Below are 13,035 nucleotides of genomic sequence, written 5' to 3'. Positions count from 1 at the left end.
TGGGCCAAGGATATGCAATTTAAGCAATACATTTCTGTTGATTTCGTCACTCTCTTCCTGCCCTGGATCACTCAGTATAATTTGATATTCAAGTAGTTGAATGCACATATCTTTTATTCTCTCTAAGGCCAGCGTAGGATAGGAATTCAGAGATCAAAGAAGAATATTCTGCTGCCTGTCAGTCTACAATGTTCAGAGACCACATGCTCTGGATACAGTGGATACTAGCACTTTCTTTACACAATCTGAAAAAACTTTCAGATGCTTGAAAATTATACATGCAAAACCCCTCAGAGAAATTGGAAATCAATAGTACTGGTCAGTGATGTCCACTGTACAGACTAGAGTACAGACAGAAGACTCATGGGGTCTTAGGCGCAGAGTACATCTGGAACTTTCTTGCACTCTTGCTGTGTTTTTGTTGTTTTGAATGCTATCTATGCTGCTGCATTGTCTGAAGGAAGCCAAACTAAAATAAGTTTTACTCTTATGTACCTGTACATAAGATGTACTGTAACAATAAAGTACAACCTTGAACCTTGAGACCTTGTGAGTTTATCATTCTTTCTTGCAATATTCCTCTTGCAGTCATCCATTTTTGTTCCTAGATTTACTGTAGCTGAGTCTTGTACAGGAGTTTGCAAGTAAAGTGTAGTCTGCAACTGTTATGTGCTGACGTTTTTGTTGTGGCAGAACCAGCTGAGCCCCCAACGCTCACCACTGTGTCAGTGCCCTTGTATGACATGATTTATTAGTCCAGTGTTTCTCAAAAAGGGTCTATGCGAGTCTATGCAGAGATTCTACATTTATTTCACTTTTATGTAACTAACTATCATTCATAGTATAGAATATACTTCTCTTGCTGGTTTGTAAGCAGGAACTTCAGAGGTCAGATAAAGGAGGTATAGCCAGCCTACTGAAGCCAACAAAGTTTCATGTCGTCTATTGCAGGCTGACAGCCAAAAGAGAAAAGAAAAACTGGACTAGTATACAGTAACAACCCGTACATGTTCTGAGGGTTCTATTCTATATAATATTGCATTCTTTCTGTTTTTGAGATGAGGAAGAAAATTTGATCTGATGCGTTGTGAGCCTGTAAATCTGCTATTTTATTTTTCACAGAATGACATTCTCAGAATAGGAATGCTAGGGTCAGATATTCTTAACTTAGTGCTTTGCAGTCCACTAAACCGGTCCAGTGTGGACACTGATGTGAGCTGAAATGTATTATGGCTGACAATTCCATTTTACAACAGACATGGACTGAAAACTGGGCACAATACTAGCTATAAAAGGGTCTTTCATGCTGGATATTTACCAATGCGATTAGTCGTAAGTGCTGTTGGGAGGCCAGCTGTGGGAGGCCATTCGATGGAGTCCAACAGCAATCAAATGTGTTTAAAAGTTGTAAAAGAGAGAGGTGTATTGGACACATAGGAGCTAGCTGGCTGCTAAAAGTGACAATTCCGTAAACGTAAAGGGTCTTTAATCGATGTTCTGTCGCACGTTGCTTGCAATAAGACTGACTCGCTATAGTAGTGTTTTAGACCTGTGTGCGTGTGTGCGCGTGTGTGCGTGCACTTGTGGACATCAAGAACCTGTTAAATAAGGTGATGTATTGAGTTGATGACTCTGATAGGACACCAACACATTAAACCACTGCTGATCACTCAGTAATGTAGCATGACTGTTAGGGTTTGGATGAGAACAGAGTCAGCAAGTCAAATTGCTAAATATGTCCATTCCTGTCTCTATTTCTGTTGTAATTAATTCCATGAGCGCACATCTAGCTGAGCTGTGTGCTAACAACTATCCCATCAAGGGCAGGGCTCTCTATACTTAAAAATCACACCTGTGTGAAGTGAGGGGCGCTCTTATCATTATACATCATCAACATCATACATTATCTCTTGAACAACTGAATTTATGCGATTGGTTGGTTTGAGTAAGCCCGAGACCCGAAAATACCCAGGATCTGATCCGGACATGGTTCCATTCACAAGAAGTCGGGTTCCGACAGTGAAATGGAGGTTCCACTAATACCCGAGTGGACCCGGCGATTGGCTGTCACAGCTGTCAATCACCCCCGCCCTTTTTTTGAGGGCCACTAGCCCCTCCTATGCACAGCTTTGTGTGTGTGTGTATGTAGCATGGATTGGAATGTGATGATTTGATTGGCTGAGCACGGAGTGTGATGAGGTATGATGATAAGTGCGGCAGCGCGCCCCTCACTTCACACACATTTTCCTCCTCCGGCCAGTGGAGGCGAGCTGTCACGTGACTTTAGTAAGGATGTAGCAGCACTACTGTGTAGCAGTGTTGATTTGGGCAGCAAATTTAGATTTTAGTTTCAGTCATAGTCTTTTGAATAGTTTTCATTTAGTTTTAGTCACCTTGAATGTTTTAGTAGACTAAATATCATAAGATTTTAGTCAACTAAATCTACAGTCGATTTAGTCTACAATCTTGTAGATCGGCTATTTTCAGCATGCAACCAAGTGTAAAATGACTTATACTGGATCTCTTGTCCTCTAGTCCCTTCCTAACATGTTAGTCTCGTTACTTGCGCAAGCAGAGCGCGCAAGTATTGTGGTCGTGCTGGCTTTTTTATGCGTATGCTTGGAGGTATATATACCGATGATGATGGTGACGTAATTAAGATATGTTTCAATGTCGGATTAGGGGAAGAAATTATTATTATAACCCGACTTTAGTATTTAATTCCAATGTTTTACAGATAGGCTGAGATTTAAAAGTTCGTAGCGGTCGACAGTACTTGCGCTCTCTGCTTGCTCGCTAGTAGGCACTCGACAGAGTGCAGTTCTAGTTTTTATTTGACAAAATTGTCAGTATATTTAGTCATCGTAGCTTAGTTTTCATTTAGTTTCCATTTAGTTTTCGTCAGTGAAAAAAAGTAGTCAACGAACATTTTTCCTCATAGTATTAGTCGACGAAATCAACACTGCTGTGTAGACAACAAAAGTCACACCCGTGTGAAGTGAGGGGTGCTATATATACATCTTTTATGACGTAATTATCAGACAAAACAAACATGGGCAAAACAAACATTAAACTGTGTACATTGTGTCAACATTGTGGTCACATATGGTGACATCACACCATGTCACCTCTCAATTTATTATAAGATGAGACAGGATATTGTCACTGCTTTGCTTTGTGGAATTAGTCAGTTAGCAGAGGCACTGCAGACTTAGCCAGCCAAGCAATCAATCTTCCAGCTCTTCAGGGGGAAAAATAGTCTGCTTAAGTTTGACATCAATTTTGCTGTGAGTTTGTGAGTTCTTGTCACGATAACAAGGTTTCTGTACTACAGGTCAGGCCAAGTAAATAATGTCCAGCTCGCCACTGTCCAAGAAACGTAACTTGTCAGGAACAGTCAAATCTGAACTATCCCACACACCTGCCGGTGGCATGGATACGAATGGCGGCGACGCCGAGATCGACGAAGGCCTGTACTCCAGACAGCTTTATGTGCTAGGCCACGATGCCATGAAGCGCATGCAGAACTCCACCGTCCTCGTCTCTGGCATGAGAGGGCTCGGCGTGGAGATCGCCAAGAATGTCATCCTGGGAGGAGTCAAATCTGTCACTGTGCACGACCAGGGCGTTGCGGAGTGGAGGGACCTCTCCTCACAGTTCTTCCTGCGTGAAGAGGACCTGGGTAAGAACAGGGCAGAGGTGAGTCAATCTCGTCTGGCCGAGCTCAACAGCTACGTCCCCGTGGAAGCCTACAACGGGGCGCTCACGGAGGACTACCTGACTCGGTTCCAGGTGGTAGTGCTGACTTGCTCCACTCTGGAGGAGCAGCAGCATGTAGGCGAACTCTGCCACAGCAAAGGAATCAAGCTGGTCGTCGCGGACACGCGGGGACTGTTTGGCCAGTTGTTCTGCGACTTTGGTGAGGAGATGTCTGTGTATGACACCAACGGAGAGCAGCCTCTGAGCGCCATGATCTCCATGATCACCAAGGATGCCGCCGGTGTCGTGACATGTTTGGACGAAGCTCGTCACGGCTTTGAGAGCGGAGACTACGTCACCTTCACTGAGGTTCAGGGCATGACGGAGCTCAACGGCTGTCAGCCTGTCGAAATCAAGGTTCTGGGTCCGTACACCTTCAGTATCGGTGACACAACTGGCATTTCGGATTACGTGAGCGGGGGAATCGTCTCCCAGGTGAAGATGCTCAAGACGATTGCTTTCAAGTCCTTCGCGTCGTCCATGTCTGAGCCAGACTTCATAATAACGGACTTTGCCAAGTGTGATCGTTCAGGACAGCTGCACGTGGCCTTCCAGGCTCTCCACGCCTTCCAGAAGCAAAATGGCCGCCTCCCTAAACCCTGGAACCAGGCTGATGGCGTTGAGCTAGTGAGGCTGGCTAAGAATGTGAACTGCCAAGTTCAGACAGGGTCAGCTAAAGTGGAGCAGCTGGACGAAGCTCTCGTCAGGAAGTTGGCCTTCGTCTCTGCCGGCGACCTGGCACCCGTCAACGCCTTCATCGGCGGGTTGGCCGCGCAGGAAGTGATAAAGGCGTGCACGGGAAAGTTTATGCCCATTATGCAGTGGCTGTACTTTGACGCCTTGGAGTGCCTGCCTGAAGAGGAAGACGTAGTCCTGACAGAGGAGGACTGCGCTCCCAGGAACTGTCGTTACGACGGCCAGATCGCGGTGTTCGGCACCAAGCTGCAGGACGCGCTCGCCAAACAGCGCTACTTCCTGGTCGGGGCTGGCGCCATCGGCTGCGAGCTGATGAAGAACTTTGCCATGATGGGACTGGCCAGTGGGGACGGTGAAGTCATCGTGACGGATATGGACACCATAGAGAAATCCAACCTCAACAGACAGTTTCTCTTCAGACCCTGGGATGTCACGAAAATGAAGAGTGAGATAGCGGCAGCGGCGGTAAAGCAGATGAACCCGTCCATGAAAATCACGGCGCACCAGAACAGGGTGGGCGAAGACACAGAGAGCATATACAACGATGAATTCTTTGGGAGCCTCAATGGCGTGGCAAACGCGCTGGACAACGTTGATGCGCGCAGGTATATGGACCACCGATGTGTGCTCTTCCGCAAAACCCTGCTGGAGTCGGGCACTCTGGGCACCAAAGGCAACGTGCAGGTGGTCATCCCCTTCCTCACGGAGTCCTACAGCTCCAGCCGAGACCCTCCAGAGAAGTCCATCCCCATCTGCACCCTCAAGAGTTTCCCCAATTCAATTGAACACACACTGCAGTGGGCCCGCGACGAGTTTGAGGGACAGTTCACGCAGCTAACAGAAAATGCCCTGCAATACCTAACCGATCCCAAGTTCACGGAGTCCACTCTTAAACTACCTGGTGCTCAGCCTTTGATGACGCTGGAAGGTGTGTATAAGAGCCTGGTCACGGACTGCCCCCATAGCTGGGCCGACTGTGTACTCTGGGCACGCAATTACTGGCAGTGCCTGTACAGCAACAACGTCCGCCAGCTACTGCACAGCAATCCCCCAGATCAGCTCACCACCTATGGTCTACCCTTCTGGTCTGGCCCAAAGAGATGTCCCCATCCCCTAAACTTCAGCACCAACAATGACCTGCATATGGACTTCATAATGGCAGCAGCCAACCTGTTTGCCCAGACGTATGGTCTACCTGGCAGCAGGGACCGTGCAGTGGTGGGCGAGATCCTTCAGGAGGTCAGCGTGCCGACCTTCACTCCTCACTCCTCGCTCGTTTCGGTTCAAGAGGTGGTTAGCCCTGATGACTCCGCTGACGAATTCCGACTGGAGGAGCTGCTGAGAACTCTTCTCCCGTCCCCCGACTCTTGCTCCCATTTCAAACTCGACCCCGTTGACTTTGAGAAGGATGACGACACCAACTTCCACATGGACTTTATCGTGGCGGCATCCAACCTGAGAGCAGAGAACTACAACATTCCCCCTGCCGACAGACACAAGAGCAAACTGATCGCCGGAAAGATCATCCCTGCCATCGCTACCACCACCGCCTCTGTGGTGGGCCTGGTGTGTCTGGAGCTCATCAAACTTGTGCAGGGACACAGGAAGCTGGAGTCCTTCAAAAATGGCTTCATGAACCTCGCACTCCCTTTCTTCGCCTTCTCCGAGCCCCTCACCAATGCCACTAACAAGTACTACGAGATCGAGTGGACACTGTGGGATCGATTCGAGGTCAAGGGAATACAGCCCAGTGGTGAAGAGATGACACTCAACCAGTTCCTCGACTATTTCCAAAACGAGCACAAGTTGGAGATCACCATGCTCTCTCATGGACTGTCCATGATCTACTCCTTCTTCATGACTGCTGCCAAACTCGGAGAGAGGCTGGACTTGCCGATGACTGAGATTGTGGCCAGGGTGTCCAATAAGGAGTTGGGTGGGCACGTGGAAGCTCTGGTGTTTGAGATGTGCTGCAACGACCTCTCGGAGGAAGACGTGGATGTGCCCTACGTCAGATACACGTTCCGCTGAGCTGCACCCTGACTCTGCACACACATCTTTTTTCTTATTTTTTATGTTTTATGGCCAGGTCCTCATAGGAACTTTCTTTCTTTCTCTGAATGTCTGAAAATAACATGTTAATGTGTTAACATAATAATATTAGCAAATATAATGTGTATAGGCCTACACAGAATGAAAGAATGAAAAAAAAATGTCACTCCTGTTTGAACTGAGCGGTGCAAGCTGTTCATAGTTCATACAGACAGACAAACAGACACACACATGCGGCCAGTCATTGGAGCGGTTAGGCACCACTCAAAAACTCATTTAAACTAGCCTACTAAACTACATGAATAGTAATTTTAAAAAAAAGTAGCATATCCAAAAATGTAATAAATGACAGAAAAAGTACTCACATTTCCATTTCTTTATTGGCACACACCGAAAAGGAATGCAATACCCGTTTCGGCTATGAGCCTTCATCATACCTAAAACTATTTGCATTTTCGAAAATAAAAATAAATAAAAAATAGCAAATCCGCTCTAAGGCAACTAGGGATGCACCGATCCGATACTCGTATCGGAGATCGGCGCCGATCCAGGCTAAAATTCTAGATCGGGTATCGGATCGGTGGCCGATCCATTATCCGATCCGATCCGATAATTATGTGTAATTACAGTATGAAAACAACTCTACCTCCTCTGTGACACAGCAGTGTAGTATTGACAGTATAACATGCAGCCAGGCTAGCCTGTGCACACATTAACCTGGTCTAATTGTTGCACAGTTATTTAATAAATAATTCAGTGCATTTATATCTGTGTTTGTTACATTTTGTTTTACAAAGTTGGGAAAGTAATGTTTAAGTCAAGCCTTGATGTTGCCTTACACAAAATAATGATTCCAGACTCCACACAGTGAGGCATAAGCTTAATAGGTTATTACGTTTCTTTGTGGGGGGTATCGGATCGAAATCGGTATCGAATGCCAAAAAGCCGGATCGGTGCATCCCTAAAGGCAACTAAACTACTGTCAAGTGAAGTATGTAAGTAGTAAGTATAGTCACTTTTCTTGTCAAAAACCTGTGTCCACTCCAAGCTAGTCAAATGCAGACATTGCTGAGACAAAATTGAGCTTTTTTTTAATACAGTAGTGCCGGTCCCCGCTTCGTCTCGCGTCTTGGCTAAGGGTCTTTGGACTGAAAAACGTTGAAAGACCCCTGTCCTAATAATGTATTTAATTTCAATGTCAACACGAGAAATATAATGCTCTTACAGTTGTTTCTTTTTACTCAACTTAATCAGTCAGCCACCTGCTATTTGCGATTGGCAGATAATATAATGTTGGAATCATCAGTGGCGTATAGCCTCGGCTCATTTCATTTAACCCATTCTGACCTGAGATCAGATTCATACGAGGTTTCCACTGGACACACACTGGTCTGATTAACCCATTCTGACCTGAGATCAGATTCTAAAAATGTCAGCCGTTTTCAAAAATAGCAGACCTACAAGCTCGTAGCGCTTGTGTAGCACACACACACACACACACACACACACACACACACACACAAACACTTGACCTCCTATAATTACTTTCCCTTTCTATCTTCCAATTATTTGCTGAATAAATGGCCCCCACTCATTCCCATTCAGAGAGGTCTCTCCTCAGACACGTTGCTGTTGGCTCTTGGTGTCCGCTGAGACCAGCTATTACAAAATAATTAGTCTAATCTCACCGGTGCAATGTTTCATTATGCTGGTGTCTTGACTTCATGTACTGTACTATCATATGCAGGCCTATTACAGCCACTGTCCAGACCTCCACACAAAGCACATGTATTCATAATGATATTGCTAGCAGATGTCTTTTAATCACTTTCACCCTGGCATCCCTATTTTGAGCATGTAATTATAGCCATTTAAAAAAAGATGTATATACCCCAAACAAGTCAGGAATGTAAAACAAAAGGAAACACTGATAGGCCGTGTTGGGACCCATGAAAAAGTGCTTAGAAAATGAGTTTCGTTCCCATGTCAAGCGAACTACGCATTCAATGCATTTTTTCATAGATAATACCCTTCTAGACTTTGGGTTAAAAGTTCTACTCATAATATCCTGCTGTTTTTTTTTTAAAGCCATAAATGTATAAACAGTGTACAGGGGGTATAACCAAAAAACGAAAATCGTGTGCTGCTGTTTTTGCTTGTAAAATGTGTTTTTGGCAAAAAAAAAAATTTCTCAAATGTCAAATGCATATACTTAACATCTGAAATAAGTATTGGTGCCTTTAGTTTACTCATATGTGAATTTATATCATGAAATGTAGCATATTTGTTAAAGAATATGCTTCAACTTAAGTGTTTGCCACACAGTACAATGAAACCTACACAGTAAATTGTGCCAAAAGCTTATGTTTCATACATAGAAAATGTCTCAACCTACTGTGTAATGAAAGGTAGAAAAGAAAATCAGGGCACCTTGGACCAAAATGGCAGAAAATCTATCCAAATGTTACCACGCCCCCTAAATTGGAATAATGCAAAGAAATGGACAAGACTAAAAATTAAAGTACTAGAGTTCAGAATTATTACAACATATGGTATGAAACATTTATTTATTTACAAGTTCCGCAAAGTGTCACAGCATCTGTCATTTGTACATCCAACCCCCCCCCCCCCCCCAAGGAAATATATGAAAATACAAAATAGCATACAAATGCATCACATTAAAACACAGACAGAAGACAAAACAGATAGTAAAACAGATAGTACAGTGTTGTTGATGGCTCAGTTGGCAATTAGTCCTAGTCTCTTTGTTCAGCAGTTTCAGAGATACAGTCTGATTAAAACACAGACAGAATACAAAACAGATAGTAAAACAGATAGTACAAAAATAAAGAAAGGAAATGGGTATAGAAAAGTTCAGAGTGTGTGTTCACTTACTGTGTACCAGAGTGCAGGTTAACAAGCAGCAAATGCAGTCAGACCGTTAGTCTGACTGCAACAGAACACAAGGGAAACACAACTATTCAAGTTGGGTGTTGGGGAGACAATGAGCTGCTCTCCACAGCTCCTCTGTATCAGGTGATTGACAGGTGTCTGTTTAGACCAGCAGAGGTCAGCAATATCACAGGCAGGCACTACAACAGAAAGACAGAGTAACATTAATGAACGGAATAGACAGATGATATGAGTATGAGTAGAGAGAGTGTAGTGTGCCAGCACAGAACACCATGCATTGATGCCATGTGTGCATATGTGCAAGCATCTAACAATGATAATAACGATTATCGTCCCATCCTGAAGTAGGTTCAGTGACAGATCATGTGTATACTGTGCATGAGCACTGCGGTATCTTTAGTTGTGCATTCACATTAGAATGCTGGCTCTGGAGCTCCAGGATTGCTGAGGGGGAACAGAACGGAATGGAGTCCATCCAGGCTGAGCGAGCAGCTGGATGGGGTGGACTCCCCCATGCTGCTTGGTGGTGCTTTAACAAGCCCTGTGTGGTGAAGGCCGGGCCCAGACCAGGCTATACTAACTCATCAGCTGCAGCTGTCCTGTGCTGTCCGAGCATGATCCGGGGGGAGCTGCTTAAATTGGACTCGGAAGTCTGCCATGGCCGGGTCCTCGTTATAATGCGCAGATTGCACACTCATCACCCCCAGGGGAGTACTACAACCAGTGGTGTGGTAAAGTAACAAAGTACCTCTCCTCAAGTACTGTTCCTTTTTCTTTTTTTTTACTTTACTGGAGTATCTCCGATTTCTACTCCACTACTAGGCCTATATCTCAGAGGCAAATATTGTACTTTTACTTCACTAAAATAGTTGAAAAACGTTAGTTACTAGTTACTTTGTAGATTTGAATTATTGTTGTGTGCATTGTGAGCTTGTAGATCTGCTATTTTCAAAATATTTGTATACATAAAACTTGTGAAATGGGTCTTTTGTACTTTTACTCAAGTACATTCTTAATTACTTAGTATTTCTACAGTGCAGTATTGATACTTTTGCTTAAGTAAAACAATGTGAGTAGCCTACCTTTTCCCACCACTGACTATGGTAGAGATGGAGGGGTGGAGCAGGGGTAGCCTGACCTAAGCAGAGACATTTCTGGCCTAGATGGGAGGGTCGCGCCTCAGAAAAGCGCGCACCCTGATTGGATCTCATCGATCTGTCCGTCACCCCCGGCCCCTCCTCTCCCCCCTAGTGCAGCGCTACGTCACATCATTTAGAGCGACGCCTACGCGGAAGGGTTGACTCCCACTTTTAGACTGGTTCAGCCCACGGCTTTTTCCAGGCTTTCATCTTTCGCGCAGACAAAATGAAAGCCTGGGTATCGAGGCTAGAGCAGGGGTGGATGGCTATGGGTTTAAATTTCAATGCTGTTGTCACCACCACTTTCCTCAACACAAAACGGAGGTTGCAGGGACCCGGGCACTCTTTCAATCTAAATGTGCCAAGGCTTTGACACATACATGAGCTGGTCACAGTCGGTGAGATGCCACTTTTCAACCTATCTTCATATAATTGGTCTTCATAATGTTCATGGAAATGAAATGTTCATAAAATATCACAATTCTTTTGGGGGGAGCTGGTCATCAAATTATTGAATTCAAGTCTTCATTGGGTGAGTAAAGTCATTATGGGGGTGGCAGTGGATCAGGGGTAGAGTGGCCTGTGTAGAGTGGTCTGATGGGAACCATGACAGTACGTTTTTACAGCGTGCGAACAGTGGCTACTCTGGGTGATAAATATCTCCTAGTGGGCGTTGCTGCTGTCATTACCTATGTCCTCGTATGGTTCTGCGTGGAGGGTAAACTAAGCAACACAAGAAGGCTTTTTCTGCCTTTATTGATACTGTAGATTGACAGTAGACTGACAGGAAACGGGGGGAGAGATGGGGGGGGGAGACTTTGCCGTCGGGATCGGGAGTCGAACCCGCGTCACGCCGTCAGGCAGGTTCAGCAGCCTAGATGCCAAGACGGTTGAGCTAACCGCCCGGGCTCAACACAAGAATTTTAATTGTCACCGGACGATGTCGTCCAAAGAAAAAATATTTTGTATATTTTTGCCCACGTTTCGACTATCATCTCTTCACCTGCTATCGCCAGTATAGTTGCTGGGTCCCATTTCCGCACTTCTGGATAATACGCAAGGCAGCAGCCCTCTGTTAAAACGTACCATGAGGTTCCCAGTTCGATCCCGGGCTTCCCCAGAGTTAGTGTTGAAGTGTCCAAAGACGCTGAACCCCTAACTGCTCCTGATGTGCAGGTTGTTGCCTTGCATGGTTTCCTCTGAACGTGTGTGTGTGTGAATGGGTGAATGTAATACACAATCTATATGAAGCACTTTGGATAAAAAAGCGCTATAAATGCACCATTTACCATGGGGGTGAACTATCCCTTTAACCCATTCTGACCGGGCACCCATTTTGGTGTCAGCATCATGTTATGCTTTAGCTATTTGAAAAATCGAAGAGCGACTGACATTTCTAGAATCTGATCTCAGGTCAGAATGGGTCAATCAGACCAATGTGTGTCCGGCGGAAACCTCGTATGAATCTGATCTCAGGTCAGAATGGGTTAACCCTCCAAGACCCTCTTGCTGTCTTTTCATCTCCAAGATCCATCTTTCTCATCTGCTTTCTGTTTCCAGGGAAACAGGACTGGACAATGTTTCAGAGAGAGAGGAATATGAAGTGATGACAAAGAGAAGAGAGGGACTATTGAGGAATGGGAATGGCATAAGAGAGATGTATGCAGTGCAGTTGAAAGTATTTATTTAACCCATTCTGACCTGAGATCAGATTCATACGAGGTTTCCACTGGACACACGCTGGTCTGACGAACCCATTCTGACCTGAGATCAGATTCTAAAAATGTCAGTCGTTCTTTGATTTTTCAAAAATAGCAGACCTACAAGCTCGTATCGCGCCACTCGGTGGCGCGATATGAGCTTGTAGGTCTGCTATTTTTCAATAGCTAAAGCATAACATGATGCTGACACCAAAATGGGTTCCCGTTCAGAATGGGTTTAGCGCTTTACTTACGTACAATTTTGAGGTATCTTCTTTTTTTCTTTTTTACTTTACAATTTACTTCTACTCCACTCACATCAAATATTGTACTTTTACTCCTCTAAAAATGTTTTGGGGAAAGATTTAGTTACCAGTTACTTTGTAAATCTTCATTTTTATTACAAAACATACATTAACCAACGCCCTATATACAGTACATTTCGGCCATTTGAAAATAGCTGATCTACAAGCTCACCATGCGTTTTATAGTGAGCTTGTAGATCTTCTATTTTCAAAAGATTTGCATACATTTGAAAACATGAAATGGGACATTCTGCACAATGAGTACTTTTACTTTTGGTAGTTTAAGTACATTTTGATGCCAATACTTTTGTACTTTTACTCGAGTGCATTTCTCCGGACTTTTACTTGTAACGGAGTATAGTTCTACACTGCAGTATTGATACTTTTACTCAAGTAAAACATGCGAGACATTGCGAGTTATTTTTCCACCACTGCAAGCTGTGCATCATTCCCTTTCACAAGAGCTTTGCA

At 44.6% G+C, this 13,035-nt stretch overlaps 1 protein-coding gene across 1 annotated transcript; it reads left to right on the top strand.

Moving 5' to 3' along the window:
• Positions 1 to 3,351: 3,351 nt before the first annotated feature.
• LOC310874605 (ubiquitin-like modifier-activating enzyme 1) lies at positions 3,352 to 6,486 on the top strand (the record flags this gene model as incomplete). The annotated part of the gene is made up of 1 exon (XM_083787464.1): positions 3,352 to 6,486. The coding sequence occupies one exon, from the start codon at positions 3,352 to 3,354 to the stop codon at positions 6,484 to 6,486; it is 3,135 nt and encodes a 1,044-aa protein (XP_083643590.1).
• Positions 6,487 to 13,035: the final 6,549 nt, after the last annotated feature.

The sequence above is a fragment of the Protomyctophum parallelum genome (genome assembly GCF_964188405.1).
Source record: "Protomyctophum parallelum genome assembly, chromosome: 17".
Lineage (NCBI taxonomy): Eukaryota > Metazoa > Chordata > Actinopteri > Myctophiformes > Myctophidae > Protomyctophum > Protomyctophum parallelum.
Note: the sequence above shows the minus strand (reverse complement) of the source record. Positions and strands in the feature narration are given on the sequence as shown.